This window comes from Arachis ipaensis, chromosome B7 (genome assembly GCF_059453495.1).
Source record: "Arachis ipaensis isolate K30076 ecotype BB chromosome B7, ASM5945349v1, whole genome shotgun sequence".
NCBI lineage: Eukaryota > Viridiplantae > Streptophyta > Magnoliopsida > Fabales > Fabaceae > Arachis > Arachis ipaensis.
Genome location: NC_142442.1, coordinates 8,458,079 through 8,474,773, shown reverse-complemented (window position 1 = coordinate 8,474,773; position 16,695 = coordinate 8,458,079). Strand labels below are relative to the sequence as shown.

At 32.0% G+C, this 16,695-nt stretch overlaps 1 protein-coding gene across 1 annotated transcript; it reads left to right on the top strand.

Moving 5' to 3' along the window:
- Positions 1–12,687: 12,687 nt before the first annotated feature.
- On the top strand, positions 12,688–15,443 carry LOC107609309 (WEB family protein (DUF827)). Its single transcript, XM_016311212.3, has 2 exons — positions 12,688–13,115; positions 13,674–15,443. The coding sequence occupies exons 1-2, from the start codon at positions 12,969–12,971 to the stop codon at positions 15,141–15,143; spliced, it is 1,617 nt and encodes a 538-aa protein (XP_016166698.1). The 5' UTR covers positions 12,688–12,968; the 3' UTR covers positions 15,144–15,443.
- Positions 15,444–16,695: the final 1,252 nt, after the last annotated feature.

Genomic DNA, 16,695 nt, shown 5'->3' with positions numbered 1-16,695 from the left:
ATGATGGCTTCATCTGCTCCAATCTCTGCCTCTTCCATCACTTCGCCACTCTAGCTACTTCCTGTGGTGGTTGAGCAGAATCAAAGACAAGCCATAACTCCAAGAATCTCTTCCTTGCTGGCCGAGATCTTCTTCTTCTTTTTGGGTATGAGGAGCCCGAGATTACCTCACCAAATCTTACCATTTTTGGTGAATATCTCAGCCACAGCATACTTTTATTTTGTTATGTTTTCTTGCCATCATTGAGATGGTCTTGTAGCTTGTTCTTCCTTCACTTTGGTAGCTCATTTTTGCTTGCATGATTTCCTGGTTATTGACCGAAAGAAAGAAAGAGATGAGAGAGAGGATAAACTTGGAAGGAAAGTAATTAAATGAGTTAATCAATTCAAGTGAAAAAGTGCTTTTACTTCCCTTAGAGTGGCGTGTAGCTTTGAGCACATCAATCATGTCACTCCTTTTCTCTCTCATAGTTCCCATGCTATTAATGATAATTGAGTGAATTTGAAATCCATTGCATGGTAAAGTTCTTGGATCCGTTGGAAGCAAATGAAGCTTTGTTTTCTTTGCTTCATGGTTTCGGACCAAACATGCTTGCCTTCAAGCAATTATATTTTGGGCTTATAACATTGATAATCACAACTGGCCCAAAAATATTTTATCCATGAGATCCGATGAAGGGCATAAGGCAAATGATAACATTTGCTTTCCTGATGAATTTTTTTCGGATCAAGCATGAGAAACAATCATGGGCTTGTAGCATTAAGACTCATTCTGGCCCAATAAATCAAAAACATTGTTTCAGCCATTTTTTATCACAATGGTTTAGCATCAAGGCTGAATGAAAACTATTCCAATGGGCTTGCTTTAAAATTTTGTTCTGTTCGGCCCAAATTTAAAACCTGCAATACAAAGTTATTAATTAACATATATTAGATGAAAATCAAATTAATAATTTTGTAATTAATTATTTTAATAATATTTAGTCATCACAAATATTAATTTAGAGTTTTCTAAACTCATCACTTGGTAATACAATAGCAGTGGACAAAAATACATACATCGTCCACAAGCTCCAACCATGGACGCAATGTTCACAAGACCTCTCTACTCCCAGAACAGTGGTCATTATCCACCAATATTTCACTGCCATATGTAGGCCATAGCACTTTCTTTAGTTTGCAATGCAACTTTCTAAGGTCCAACTATAAACTTATACACAAGTTACGAATTTCGGAACAAACCTCATATCCAAATCATTCTCGAAAATATAGCAAGCAACTGCTAGCTCAACACCAACAAATTGCATGCCCTCGGGGGGCCAGAATGAAAGATTCAAGCACTACCAACAATCATGGGAGAAAAAATAAAATAATCGAGCAATCCACACTTAAAGAGAAGTTTAAAAAAGAAATCTTATCATCTAACATTTACAACATACCTCGGGAATGGAGTCCATACATATGGGTGCTTCTGGCCGAAAGCGGGATGCGTCCTTTTCAAATTTCTTCAGGATGGTCTCAACGACTGGTTTGGTCGTAACCCTTCCTCGTGTGGTTGGATACTTGGTCACGTCCTTTTGTTGTGGTCCACATCCTTTTTTTGTCGATGGTTTTCCTTGGAATGAATTTGCATCTTGAACCTCTTCAGTCAGGTTTTTGTCTTTCTTTCCAGACCTATCTCCAGCGAGATGGCTTGCAGTCAACACTTCAAGAACTTTACTATGTTGCACCATCAACTCAGTTAATGCTTGAATCTGTTTAGCTTGGGTACTCAGTATAGACATCACCATTTCCTCCTTGCTCATCTTCTTGATATCATTCAGTACTTCGTTTATCTGGTCGTCCACTCCACTAACGTCGTCCTTGACCATTGTATGTATGTCCCTAAAACCTCGAGTAAATGACTTCGATCATTAGACTCAACAAGGTGAGATTCTAAATACGAATTAGTGTAAACGATGAATCAACCTACCTTAAAGTTTCAGCTTCTTTTGCTTTCTTCATTAGTCGTTGGCTTTCATTTCCATTGTCGTCAATTTTTGGGACTTCCATTTACCTTTTTCCAAGCTCTGAGAAGGTATGAAAGCGTGTTGTGTAAGATTAGATACCAGGCACACCAAATTTTCATAAGCCATCACCTTCTCTGTGATGGACCTCTTTTGTTTCACTTGGCATAAGGCCCACATGATAAGGCCCAAAAATTTGAGATCCATATTGTTACAAATATAAAAAAGAGACGTTTTATTTTCTTCAAAAATAATTAAATAACATTAACAATTTTACCTACGCAGACTTATCCGACTTTTGACAAGACGTGTCACTGGCTCACTATCTGTCTCCATTTTGTCTTTTTATCGGTCAAATTCATTCCTAATCCTTCCACCTTTAGGGTCTGTTTGGAAAACTCCAAAAGCTACTTTTTTTTTAGCTTTTAATTTATAAAAAGTTATATTAATAGTGTTTGGTACAATTTTTTAAATAAACTTTTCACTTTTCAAAAAGTTATTTAAGAGTTTTTGAAAAAGTTAAAAAATATGACTTCTCTTATTTTCAAAAGCTATTTTATCACTCTTATTTAATGCACAACTTTAAAATAAGAACTTCTATAATAACTTTTCAAACACAAAATAATTTATTTAAAATTTGTTATTAATAAAAGTTCTTATATTTTAAACTCCTTTTTTAAAATAACTTATTTAAAAAGTTTAGCCAAACTGGCCCTAAATGATGTTATTAAATGGATTGTAGAGGAAGAAATAAAGTACTCTTCCCTCGTGGTGAAAATAAAGTACTCTACCTTAAATAAGAGATATATATTTGAATTAAGATTAGAGAAAAAAATAAAATAAAACTAAAAACGTGACTGGTGATTGAGATTGATAGGAGTTTTGGCTATAAAAGGTTAGTTTTAGGGTGTGTTAGAGGTGGTTAGAAAAAAAAAAAGTGAATGTCAAACATTTATTTGTTCAAATAAGTTGGAGAATAGACTTAACCAGTCCAAATTCGTTTCCCGCTCTCTAAACAAAAAAGTGACGATTTTAGCAGGTGAAATAATTTTCTCCGCCCTCCAATTTCAATTTTTGAACATCATTTTGTAATTTTGCACACGAAAATAATAATAATAATAATAATAATAATATTATTATTATTATTATTATTATTATTATTATTATTATTAGAAATAAAAATTTAATATTTAAATTTATTATTAACATAACAAATTTAATTTATTTTTAAAATTTTAATTTATTACAAAATATTTAATTTAATATTTTTATATATTTCATGATTAATGATGACATATTAAAAATAAATACAACTTACTACTTTAACGATAAACATATTATTATTAATACTAAAAAATAAAAAATACATAAAATACAGTATAATAAACTTAAAATTCTTTCTTGATATATACGTTACTATTAATGAAATATATTTTAATTATTTTAAATATTTTTTGTTATCTATTAAATATATATAAAAAATATTTGTTATGATGGTTACCTGAAACGGTGATTTGGGTCTGGATGTGAGATTCAGACTCTTTGTGAGACAACATCTGCTTGTTCTTGAGCCGAGGTACTACCGTCTGAGTTCTTTGGAAGAAGATGAAGGATGGTACATGCAAGAGATTCCAATACTTAAGTTAACAACGACTTTAAGCATATTTTTAGTAGATTGTAACCTAAAATATTGAAAATAAATAAAGACTATTACATTCATAATAAGTATATATTTTATATTATTATTTTTTTGTAATAATAAAATAATTATCACTAATATGTATAAAAATCATTATTAACGAATATTTTAATCAATTGAATTACAACATATGCTATTTTAATCAAACGAATTATAACATATGTTCTACACTCGTCAATAAATTCTAAATTCTAAATTTAAAACCATAAATCATAAGCCCTTAACCATAACTAATAAGTACAATTTTTTTTCTTTACATATATTTAGACTATTATGTATAAGAATTAAATAAAAAAAATTCAATCAAATTTTAATTAGGAAGTTTTTTTCTTTTAATTAGGAAGTTTATTTTTATGTAAAGTTACAATTTGAGAATCGTTAGAAGATTTGACAAGTTTGACTAAATCATCATTTAACAGTTTTTAACTGTTAATTTCACATGAAGACAACTACTTATAAGTCTTTACTTTTAATAAATATTTAATCACTACTTATTCATTTTTATTTAAATTTTGATATTAAATCAAATTTAACAAGACAAACATATGTTAAATTTAATAAAATAAATATTTTAACATAAACCTCAAAAAAGTTATTTATAATTTATTATGGAGACAAATAAAATAAATCAAATAGGGCATATATATAATCTTTTACAATTTCAGTGGAGATAAGTACGTCGCTTTCAGTAAATGTTGATCTGCCCCCATTCTGAACTCTAAATTCTAAACCCTCTAAATTATTAAACTTTAAACCCTTCAAACCCTACCTTCCAAACTATAACCTTGTAAATCTTAAACATTAAGTTTCACCTGATAAACCCTAAACGATATTCTTAACTTCTAATCACTAAACTCTACACACTCATCAATAAATAAATTCTAAATTCTAAATCTAAGACCGTAAATCATAAACCCTTAACCATGTATAAGCTAAGTAGAATTTTTTTACATATATTTAGAATATTATGTATAAGAGTTAAAATAAAAAAAATCAATAAAATATTAATTAGGAAATTTATTTCTTTTAATCAATGTCAATTAACTTTTCTAAAATAGTTTTCTTCATTTTATATTTAAATCTTAAACCTTCCAAAAGTAGAATTTATACAATTAAAAAACAACATTGGTTAATGTGGATAGTTAAAAGTTGGTTAATTATTTCCAAAAAACTAGTTGGCTAGTTTTTAAAAAGATCAAAATTCATGTGTAGATATTTTTGTGTAAATTTGCAATTTGAGAATCGTTAGAAGATTTGACAAGTTTAATTAAATCATCATTTAACAAATTTTAACGATTAATTTCACATGAAGACAGCTACTTATAAGATTTCACTTTTAATAAATATATTATCACTACTTATTCATTTTTATTTAAATTTTGATATTAAATCAAATTTAACAAGACAAATATATGGTTAAATTTAATAAAATAAATATTTTAACATAAACCTCAAAAAAGTCATTTATATTTTATTATTGAGACAAACAAAATAAAACAAAGAGGCATATATATATAATCTTCTTTTACAATTTCAGTGGAGGCAAGTGTCCCTCTTCCGGTAAACGTCGCTCTACCATTATTTCCAACCCTAAATTTTAAATCCTATAAACTATTAAATTTTAAACCCTTCAAACTCTACATTTCAACCTATAACCCTCTAAATCTTAAACCCTAAATTTCACACAATAAATCCTAAACCTTATCTCTAATTTTTAATCACTTAACTCAACACATTCATCAATAAATTTTAAATTCTAAATCTTAGACCCTAAATCATAGATCTTAAATCATTATCTAGGACAATAAGTATAATAGTGCAAATACTTATTTATTTATTAGCAGTAAAAAAATATATAAATAATATAAATTGATATTATTTTAGTATAAAAGCAATAATAAAGGTTATGAATTAAGTTAATTACATAATTAAAAAATTGTGAAGAATTTCTTAAATAATAATAAAAAATAAGATTACTACTTTCACATATCACAAAGTTTATGAAAAAATTTTAGCTAATAAATCAATCAATAGATTATACATTAATTCTGTCAAAAAAATAAATAATTAATACATTGAATATTATTATTTACGTACTAATATATATATATATTATCGATTATTAAGTTTATAATTAATTTTTAATCTAATTTTTGGTAATTAAAATTTAAATGATTGAAATTATTAAATGCTCAATATTTTGTATCGAACCAATTTATTTTTTTATTGGAATTAAAAAAATGAGTTGTTAATTAATTCTAAATTTAAATTTAAATTTGAGTAAGAAAATAAAAAAATATTTTAAATTTTATCTCACTAACCAGAATTAATTTTAACATAAGAAATTACTTTGTACATCACAGATATTGTAAAATAGTCTGGTCATTTGTTATTTTTAATGGTAAATATTGTCAAATAAAATAATATAAAAAATTAGAAAAAAATATATTTACAAGTTTAGAAAATATTAATTTATTTTTCAATAGACTAAATTATATATTGAATAACAAAAGTTGTTATTGGTTTCTCTTCACACTAAATAATACTCAACAATAGTGTTTCGATATAATATGTTACCAAGAAATATTAATCGATCGATCTAATAACTTTTGTAGTGACATAAGTTTATGAATTTGAAAATTTAGAAATCATTTCATAAAATGTGAAGTTTTAACAAGTAACAATGCTGATCATGTTGTTTTGACTTTAAGAATGAATATGATAACAACAAATAAAATTGTCCCAAGTAAATTTCAACAAAACAAAAGTCCATAAGTATTACTATTAATGGAAAATTAATCTATTTTAGAGACAAATATAATTTTTTTCTACGGATTTTCTAACTCGGCAAGTCGATGACTAATCTACCACATATTGATGCTTTATTTATTAAGGGTCTGTCGCTAACTAATGAATTGTTATACACACAAGACGATATTCGAACTCTAAATACTTGCTTAAATAGACAAATGAAATGATCATTCACCCAATCTAAATTGATTAAAATAAATATTAATTATTTTTAATATTATTAAGTTATAAAATATTTATAATAATAATAATAATAATTACTATAGATATTTTTTATTTAAATTTTAATAAAAAAAATTTGTATAATTTTACGTATTATTCTATGCAGACACGGAAACATATATTAGTATTAATTAAAAACAATTAGAATTTTTTTTATTTAATATTTATTAATATTATAATAATTAATAAATATTGAATAAAATAAATTTTGACTAATTTTTTTTAATCTAATATTACCGATTATTATTATTATCATCATTGCCATTATTGTTGTTGTTGCTATTATAATGCTATTATTGTTCTTCCTGTTATGGCCACTTTTTCTAATTTTCCACTCATTTTTTTTTTTTTTCACTCATTTAATTAGTGTTAGTCGTTCCATCAAATTTTTGTTTGCTAGCAACTAATTTTTTCCAGTTTTACTCATTGCTACTAATATTTCTTTTTCTTGGTTGATTACCAAAAAATAAATTGACCCTAAACCCGTAACATCTTTTTTCTTAGATTATAAAAAACAATGAAACCCATATCCACATTTTGCATAAAAAAGCAATAGGCCCATGCAAAAATGGCCCACGAATTAATATCTTTAATATTAAGATTAACTTAAGCTAATCACAATAAAATAAATGGCAACATGACGTATGGCTCTGACTTTGATTTAGCAATTGTTGAGGTTTCTCTCAACATCGATGCCACGCGTATAGAAGCAGCTTTAGCCACATACTTTCATCACCTAAATAATCAATATGCCTTCATCACCATAGTATTGGCCTTGAAGAAATACCTTATGATTTGATCTAGAAAAAGTACAAGACCAAGAAACATATATCAAGTGAGTAAATTTAAGAGGCTTTTAACTATAAAACCAAAAACAAAGAAAAATGCGTTTATCCAGAGAATCTCGATAATTTGAGATCGATAAATTGTTGTAATTACATTTATAAAATTATTGCAAAACTTATGGTCATGAGACTAAGAAAATCACTTAACAGGTTAGTTTCACTTATTTAAAGTGTTTTTGTGGGTGGAGACTAATTCAGGATAACATAGTTATAGTTCAAGAAGCATATCACAGCTTAGAAAAAAAAGAAAAAGAAGCTTTAGAAAATTTAGTGATCAAATTAGACATGAATAAGACCTACAACCATCTGAAATGGGATTTTTTGAAAAATATCCTTCTAATTTTTGGATTCCAAAAAGAATGGGTGCAACTTGTGATGACTTGTGTTAGGAGTGCAAATTATAGATTCAAAATGAATGGGAACTTAACACAAAAAATGTATCCGCAAAGAGGGCTTAGGCAATGTTATCCTTTATCACCATACTTATTTATCTTAGCGGCTGAATTTTTCTCCATCCTCTTGGAAGAAGCTCATAGAAATGGCCGAATCCCAGAATTTAAAATCAGACTAGAGACTCCAACTCCCATTCATCCCTTCTTTACAGAAGATTGCATTATTTTGGCCGTAGCAAAAGAAGAGAAAATCTACCAGATTATGCTTATCATGAATGAATATACTGAAACTTCAGGTCAAAAGATTAATATAAAAAAAACAGGGATCACCTACGGAAGACAGGTTCCAATACAAGTAAGGGTGAACAAAGAGAAAAATTTAGGAATGTCAGTTTGGGATAATCCAGAGAAGTATTTGGGTTTTTCAGCCCAATGAAAAAGATAAAAAAAATAAAATTCTAGGATAGATTGAAGAGAGTTATGAATAAGATGCAATGGATGGATGGAAGGAAAAGCTTTTGAATCAAGTAGGTAAGGAGGTTTTAATAAAGTCAGTGATACAAGCTATCCCGGCATACACTATAAATGTGATTATGTTTTCTAACAATTTCTGTCAAAGACTAAGTACAAGAATTGTCCGATTTTGGTGGCATCACCAGGTGGAGACTGAGGCATACATTGGAAGGATTGAAAAACCATTAGCAAGTGTAAGCTGGAGGGTGGATTAGGATTTAAAGATTTTAAATATCAGAATATGGCCCACCTAGCAAAGCAGTCTTGGAGGATGATTAAAGAACTAGAGGCACTTTGGGTAAAAAATTTTAAAATCCATATATTTTTCCAATTCGAACTTTTGGCATGCACAGGTTCAAAAGAAATTACCATGAGTGTGGAGAAGCCTTTTAATAAGGAGGGATTTTTTAAAAAGAAATGACAAATGGTGTATGAAAAATGGAGAAAAACTAGTAATAGGAAAAGATATTTGGATTGTAGGCATGACGAGGGGCAATGATAGGATGGGCAGTACAGATAGGAGGGTGTGTGAGCTAATAATTAGAGGAGAAAGGTGGAATAGAGCTAAGATTGAAGTAGAATTTTTCCAAAATATGATTCAAAAAAATTTTTAAACGCTTGTCAGCTTAAGGTCAAGAGAAGATTTTTTATACTGGCCATATAAACAGGATGGGATATACATTATAAATTAGGGTATTACATAGCAAGAAAGGAAACGACAGCGGGGAAACAGCAATAAAAGCCTTCAAGCTCAATAACTAGAGCAGATTGGAGGAAATTATGGAAAGGTATATGAGGGTTACAAGTACCATAAAAAGTTGAGATATTTTTGTGGAAAGCTTCTCAAAATTGTACTAGTAAACTCTAATTTATACAAAAGGAAGATAATTAGGACACCAATATGCTATATTTTTCATGAGGAAGAGGAAACAACAAAACACGCCATTCTACTATGCTCGTGAACCAGGACCACTTGGTTTGGAGCTCAATGTCAATGCATGCCAACAGAGGAAACCGTTCCATCTTTTGGAAATTGGTTCTTAGAAAATATTTTGAAGATAAAACAAATCGAAGGGGAGGAACAAGACATCATGATTAGCAGAATTGCAAGCTTATGCTGGGAGATTTGGAAGACAAGAATAAGAGCAATATATCAGAAAGAAGAGGTGAATCTTAATTTGACTATCATGAAAGCAAAAATAGGAGAACATGAATACATACAAGCTATGCAATCAGACATAATTAACAAGCACAAAATCAACAGAGATAGAGTCAGGCCTATTACCTATAGAGTATCGCCAGAGGGTTGGCTAAAGGCTAATATTGACGCAGCATTCAAAGCAAGCACAGGGGAGGCAGTAACAACGGTTGTGATCAGAGACACAAATAAAAAGCTTCTATTGGTAGCAGCAGAGAAAATTGCTTCTTGCTCAGCCCTGACAGCAAAGGCAAGTGCTATTAGAAATGCAATTATCATAATAAGAAATTTAGGACTAAGCAATGTTTTGATAGAATCAAATTGCTCACTCTTTCCAATTATTGAAATCGAAAGGCAGCTTAGGGGAAGTGAATCTGTTTCTGATGGATGTTGAGGAGATGAAGCAGGAAGTCTCTGGTGGGGATTCACATGGACACCACGCGAAGCGAATCAACTGCCTCACTATGTGGCCATTCTCATGCTCAGCGGAAGACTTAGCAGTGATTGGAACCGACGTCCATAGGGAGAAATAGCAAGAATCCTAAAGAAGGAGGAAACGACAACTTGGTGGAGCAGAAGAAGACAGAAAGATTCGCTTTAGCACCTCAATTAGGGAGAAAGAGTTACGGAGATACGATATCTCAGCAGATCAAGAGCAGCATCGGTCTCAGGTGTAGCAAATCGACGGTGAAAGCGCCAATAACCTGCGATGGCAACAGGATGCATGACGGCAACAATTGGGTTTCGAAGCACCGGATGACCAAGCAAGGGATAGGGAGTAGGATTCAATTGAAGGCAGAGGACAATGGTCTCCGAAATCTAGATTCGAAGGCAAGGAGCCAATGCAACCGGCGGCGAGGTGGTGCACCAAGGGGCAACCAGAGAGCAACGACGACGATTCTTGGGAATAGAGGAACAACACTGTGGGCTTGAAGGCGCAGTATCAATGCAACCTTCAGTGGAAGCCGGTGGTGACAACTGATACCAGGCCGACGGAGGAGACGACGTCGCTAACGAGGAAGACGGTGGTACCTTGAGGGCGTCCTGGGAAATGGTGCTAATCCGAAGACCTTTGAGAAAGACAATTGGAGTTGAAACCCATTTTGCCCCCTGAAATTTTCGACCAGCCTCAATTTTGACCCCAAAATTTATAGTTACCCAATTAACACCCCCAAATATTGGATTGTGCCCCACGTTTGCCCCCGTAGCTATCTCCGTTAACGGAGATCTGATGTGACACGTTAAGTTGACAGAGTGTGTATTCACGTAGCACCCAGTTTGCTAGAATGGATGTGTAATGAGTAAATGATGTGGCAAAAGTTGAATGAACTCAATTTGCAACCCTCTTTTCCCAATATGTTCGAGACTTTGCTAGAGAAATTGAGTTCATTCAACTTTTGCCACGTCATTCACTCATCACACATCCATTCTGATAAACTGGGTGTCACGTGGATACACACTTTGTCAACTTAACGTGCCACATCAAATCTCCGTTAACGGAAATAGCTACAGAAACAAATGTGGGACACAATATAATATTTGAAGGTGTTAATTGGGTAACTATAAATTTGAAGGTCAAAATTGAGACCAGTCGAAAATTTCAGGGGCAAAATAGATTTCAACTCAAGACAATTGAGTTAGGTTGGAAATTCGATTCTTTTCGGATGTTACTTGGACGGGTTATACTCGACCAGGCATATTTAGCCATGTGCCATGACAAAAAAAAAAGGCCTAAATTAGGTTGGCAATACCAAAAACAAAACAAAAGAAAAAATATTGACAACAAAAAATAAATTAGATTAGTCATGCAATCAGTTTATTTGTTAGTTTGAGTAAATTTAGATAATTTGAATATCGTCTCATGTATGTAACAATTCAGTAATTAATGTCAAATTCTTAAATAAAATTTAAATCTTTGATAAAATGTTCTTTATCCAATTAGATTGAAAAATACTATGAAAATATGAAAAATTAAGAGGCTTTTATTATTTCAACAGAAAAAAAGTTATTTTAAATTTTTTAATCTAATAAAACTTTTGATGATGAAATAAATTTTCCTTCAATTTCATAATAATTTTAAGTTTTATTCCTCAATTTATTCTATTTTCAACTTTATTAGCTACAACAATATACATGGTGCATATCAATAATAAATTAATAATTTCTGTACATGATTTAGTTAATCCAAAAACTAAACCTATTTTTTAGTTAACTAAAATTTAATTTTAATTAATTAATTAAATTAATTTTATATAATAAAACTAATTATTATCCGATTAAAAAATTTAAAAACTAATTTTTAATCGATTATAAAAATAAAAAATCAATTTAAAAAAACTAATTTTTGGATAAAACATTGGTTTTTGAAAAAAACAATTTTTAAATAAAAAATTGGTTTTTTACAAAAAAAAAAAACACTTTTTTAAATTAATTTTTTAATTTAAAGATTGAAATTAGATTTTTTTTTTTAAATTTAGTTTTGATTTTGGTTAATTAATTAAAAATTAATATTTTAACTTTAGTCTTATTTTGGTTAATCAATTAAAAATTAATTTTTTAAATTTAGTTTCAATTAACTAATTTTAAAAAATATAAATATAATTTTTAAAATAATTTTACTAAATTAGTTAACTAATATATAGTTATAATTTTTAATCGATTAACACAATTTAGTTTTTTTAATGTACATGATCCCTCACATCTCTTCCTTACAAAATCTCCATCTTTTATCTCCTGGCAAGTGGCAACCAGTACGACGTCGTTTCGTTCCTTTCATTAACTTTAACAAAAGCGCTTTTTACGAAGCCGCAAATCACGCTCCCAATCAAGGAGATAAAAAAATCCCATAATAAGCCCCCTCCCAACTAAAATCCAACGTGTCATAAACTCATTGGTTACTCATCTCAACACTTAACTAACAAAACTTTGACTTTTCCTTCCACCAACGAACCAAATCAAAGCGCGCACCATAACTCCCCTGTTACCAGACCCACACTAAAACAAACCTCCAAAAAAGAAAAAAAGAAGTTTGCACCCGAAGTGCTTTTCTTCTTTCCCTCTCTTTTTCTCCTTTTTCCGTTTTCACCCGAAGCAGCAGCGTGGACCCGAGTCACTGACCCGCCACCCTTTTTGCACTACCGAGTTCGGGACTCGGTTCCCCACCACCATCATCACACTCACTCATTTTTGCCATAAATTTCAGAATGAACGCGTCGTCACTACAGAAGTCAAAGTCGAAGGGAGTTTCCAAGCTTGTTGCAAAACTCGGTGGTGTGTGGCAACAATGGCTGAGGAGACTCCAAATCTCGGTGGTGAAACCGGTTCGGGAATCAGGAAGGTTGGTTTGAGAGCTGAAATTGATACTTCGCCGCCGTTTGGATCGGTTAAAGAGGCGGTTACTCGTTTTGGAGGAAGCGGACCTTGGCTGCATGTAAGGTTTTTTTTCTTTCTTTTTTTAGGGTCAGAAATGAAAATGCAGTGATTCTGTGAACTGAACTTTTGAACAATGCGTTGATTTTTTTATTTCCTAAAACAAATTTAGGATTACATGATACAGGTTTTTGTTTCCGAGTTTTTTAGGGTTCAAGTTTCTGTGCTTGAAGTTGCAATGGTGGAACTGTTCTTTACTTTACATCTCATTATTTGATATTCATGAGCTTATGGAGTTAAATTTCTCAATTCACATTGAAAATTTAATTCTTTTATTCAGTAGTATTTAGCACAAACACAATGTTGGAATTGTAGATGATCAATTGTTGATAGAGAAAGATTTAGTTATTTTTCTTATTATTCATTCTATTGATATGTGCTGTAGTTATTTGAGACTTCAAAGGTTTTACATTTGAATTTGTCCTTGGAAATATGCTTATGATTTTCGCTTACTCTTTCTGCCAGCCTTTCTGTTTGAGGCTTTGAGCATAGTGTTTTCTTTAATATGAATTTGTGTGTTTGTTTTTCTCTCTAATGTGTTGAAGATTATTGTTTGCAGAATAGTGATGAGGAGTTTGACATAAAGAAAGTGGAGGAACAAGCAGCCAAGTTGGAGAAGGATTTGATAGTGAAAGAACTCGAAACACTCGATGTGCTCGAAGAACTGGCAGCTACCAAAAGGATTGTGGAGGGGTTAAAGCAGCAGCTACAAACTGAAGCATTGAAGTGTTCTGCAACTGACAATGAACATGTTGGTACCCCTGTTGTTGTTAAGGAGATGAATCAAGAAAATTATGGAACTGTTGCTGGCAATCAAGAACAAAGATTGCAGAATCCAAGCCCTGGCTCTGTCTCTGCTACATCATCTGATCAATTCTTTATCGAGTTGGAACAAGCTAAGATGAACCTTGGCAAAACCATAAATGATCTTGGGGTGATTCAATCTTCTGTTGAGTCTCTGAATAAGAAGATGAAGAAGGAGAGGCTTTTTCTTGAGAGGACGCGTGAGAAGCTAGCATCAAAGGTTGCAGCTGTCTCTGCACAAACGAGGGCACAAGAAGAAGCAAGATTGAATCCATCACCGGCTCCTATGAAAACAAGTTCCACTTCAGATAATCCTGGGAACATTTTGGTGAGTTTCAAACCTGATGCTGATCAAAGCAATAGAATGGTCGAAACACTAAGATCTGAAGTTTCAAAGCCATTATCATACGAAGAGAACATACTTAGCATTAAGACTGCTGAGATGAGGTGGTTTGCAGCTAAAAAGATGGAAGAAGCTGCGAGGGCAGCCGAAGCTATTGCTCTTGCCGAAATCAAGGCTCTATCTGGTGCTGAGATACCGTCTGGACTTGTTCTACCAGAACGTCGGAGAGTGACTTTTGCATTAGGAGAGCACACTCCTCTAAATCCTGAAGTTCAAATACCAGAAGAGTCTACGTTGAAGAAGGTAGTAGATTCGAGATTTCAAATCGATGAAATAAATGCTTCTAAATTGAATATTTTGAAGAAGTTGGAGGAAGCAACAGAAGAAGTTCTGCTTAGCAAACAACGCCTAACTGAGGCTTTAAACAGTGTTGAAACTGCAAACAGAAAGCAGCATGCTGCGAATGAGGCTCTTCGGAAATGGATTCCTCAGGATGATATGAAGGGACAATCAATGTATAGATCTATCAATCACAACTTTGCTTACACAGGATGCTGTCAGGATTCTTCTCTGCCAGATGTGACGAGGTCAACAACAGCGAACAATGACCGAAAACGTGTCCTGAAGTCCACAGTTTCAATGCGAGATGTGCTCAGCAGAAAGCAAGTTCCTGAAGATTACACTGCAACAAAGGAGATGGAAGAGCATGCTGCAAGACAGAAGGTAGCATTGAGTCAAATGCTCCAAGCGTTGAGGGAAGATCTTACTCTTCCTTCAAATCCTGAAACAGATAGGGATCATCAAAAGCATTTTATGGCTCAGAGGAAAAAGTTTGGATTCATCCAAATATCATTGGGAAGGCCTAGTAAGAAAAGGACATAAATCTAATCCTAGTTCCTTTGCATGGGGACATAATATGCAAAACTCTTGCATTAATTTATTGCGTCTTGTCATTCTTCATTGATTTTTGTTATGATGATTGCTTTCTTGTTAGCCAAGTGAAAGTTTGTGTTAAAGTGTCTGATTTTGTAAAATATGTTTTGTAAAATGGTAGGTTATGTTGTTCTTGTTGATTGGCAAAGTTGATTCCTCCATTTGTATATTTTTGTTTGGGGCATGGGCTTGTACGTGTTTCTTGATGTTATTTCTTGACAATAATTAAATTATGGATTTTTTTCAAAATATAATTTGACTTTTTTTCTGATGCAATTCAAATAAAAATTGTGTTTCTATGCTTCACTCAAACCAACACAATGTCATAAATAGTTGTCAAATTGTGAATCGTTTGATCAATTTTAGAATCAAGAATCGAGTATCGTTTCGAATCTAGGATGGAAAACCGTATTCATGAAAACCAGAAACAACCAAGGTAGATACTTTCGAAAGTGTAGTCCAAATATAAACCAAAAACAACAATATAAAAAAAAATGTAAACCAGTAAAATACTTTCGAATTTCGGCTAATTTTTTTTGCATATGAGGGAAGGTTTGGTTTAACGCCCGTTTATGGAGCTTGTAGGTGTTTAATACGGGTGTGACGACAGTTAGCTGACGGCGGGAAATCGGACGATCCGATTTCTTGCAGGGCTGGGGACACAAATCGGACCGTCCGACTTGTGGACGGTAATTTTGCGTGCAAAGAAGTCGGACCATGCGATTTGTTGCATGGGGGGATTTTTTTCGTTGGCCCAACCAAATCGGACCGATCGATTTTAGGGCTTCATTCAAAAATATTCGAAGAGCACCCAAATCGGACCCAGCGATTTATGGGTTTCAAATTTTTTGGGCGGACTGTTTAGTAATCGGACTGTTCGATTTTTTAGTTTAAAAAATTTCGAATGGCCATGCAAGCAGTTGGATGGTCCAATTTGAGTGTGATATATATATATATATGTTCCTACCCAAGCTGACCAGCCCATTTCATTTTCTTCTTCTCCGGTACTACAAGTCTCTAAACCTCTTCTCTGCAGATCTCTTCTTCTTCTTTGTAGATCTGTTCTTCTCTATTATCATGGATGATAGAGTAAGATTAAAAGTGTATTATCATGGCCAAATCTTATTACAAACATCAGAAGGAGTAAAATTTGTGTGTGAAAATCCGTTGGATATTATTATTCCATTCACACTGTCATTTGAAGAATTAAAAGGTGTCATTTGTGAGAAGATGGATTCTCAAATATCTAGGAGAGTGTCGTGTATTCTGTACAGATATCCTATATCTGTCTTTGGTGGGTTCGTGCAATTTCAAACGAAATACGTGACCGACGAAGCGAGCATGCAAGAAATGTTTTCAGTGTATCTTGAAAGTCAGTCGCGAATATCGTTCATCGAACTGTATATCGAGTTCGAGCAATCTGCAGCGGACCGAGATATTGAATTGGAAGATTACAACAGTGATAGTGAAGAAGAGTTCGAAAGTAACTACGAGGTTGTTG

What these genes read in the sequence shown, in the direction of transcription:
- LOC107609309 (XM_016311212.3), top strand. Translation starts at nt 12,969, where the DNA reads ATGGCTGAGGAGACTCCAAATCTCGGTGGTGAAACCGGTTCGGGAATC. An exon ending in GAAGCGGACCTTGGCTGCAT is followed by an intron (nt 13,116 to 13,673) that starts GTAAGGTTTTTT and finishes TATTGTTTGCAG; the next exon opens with AATAGTGATGAGGAGTTTGA.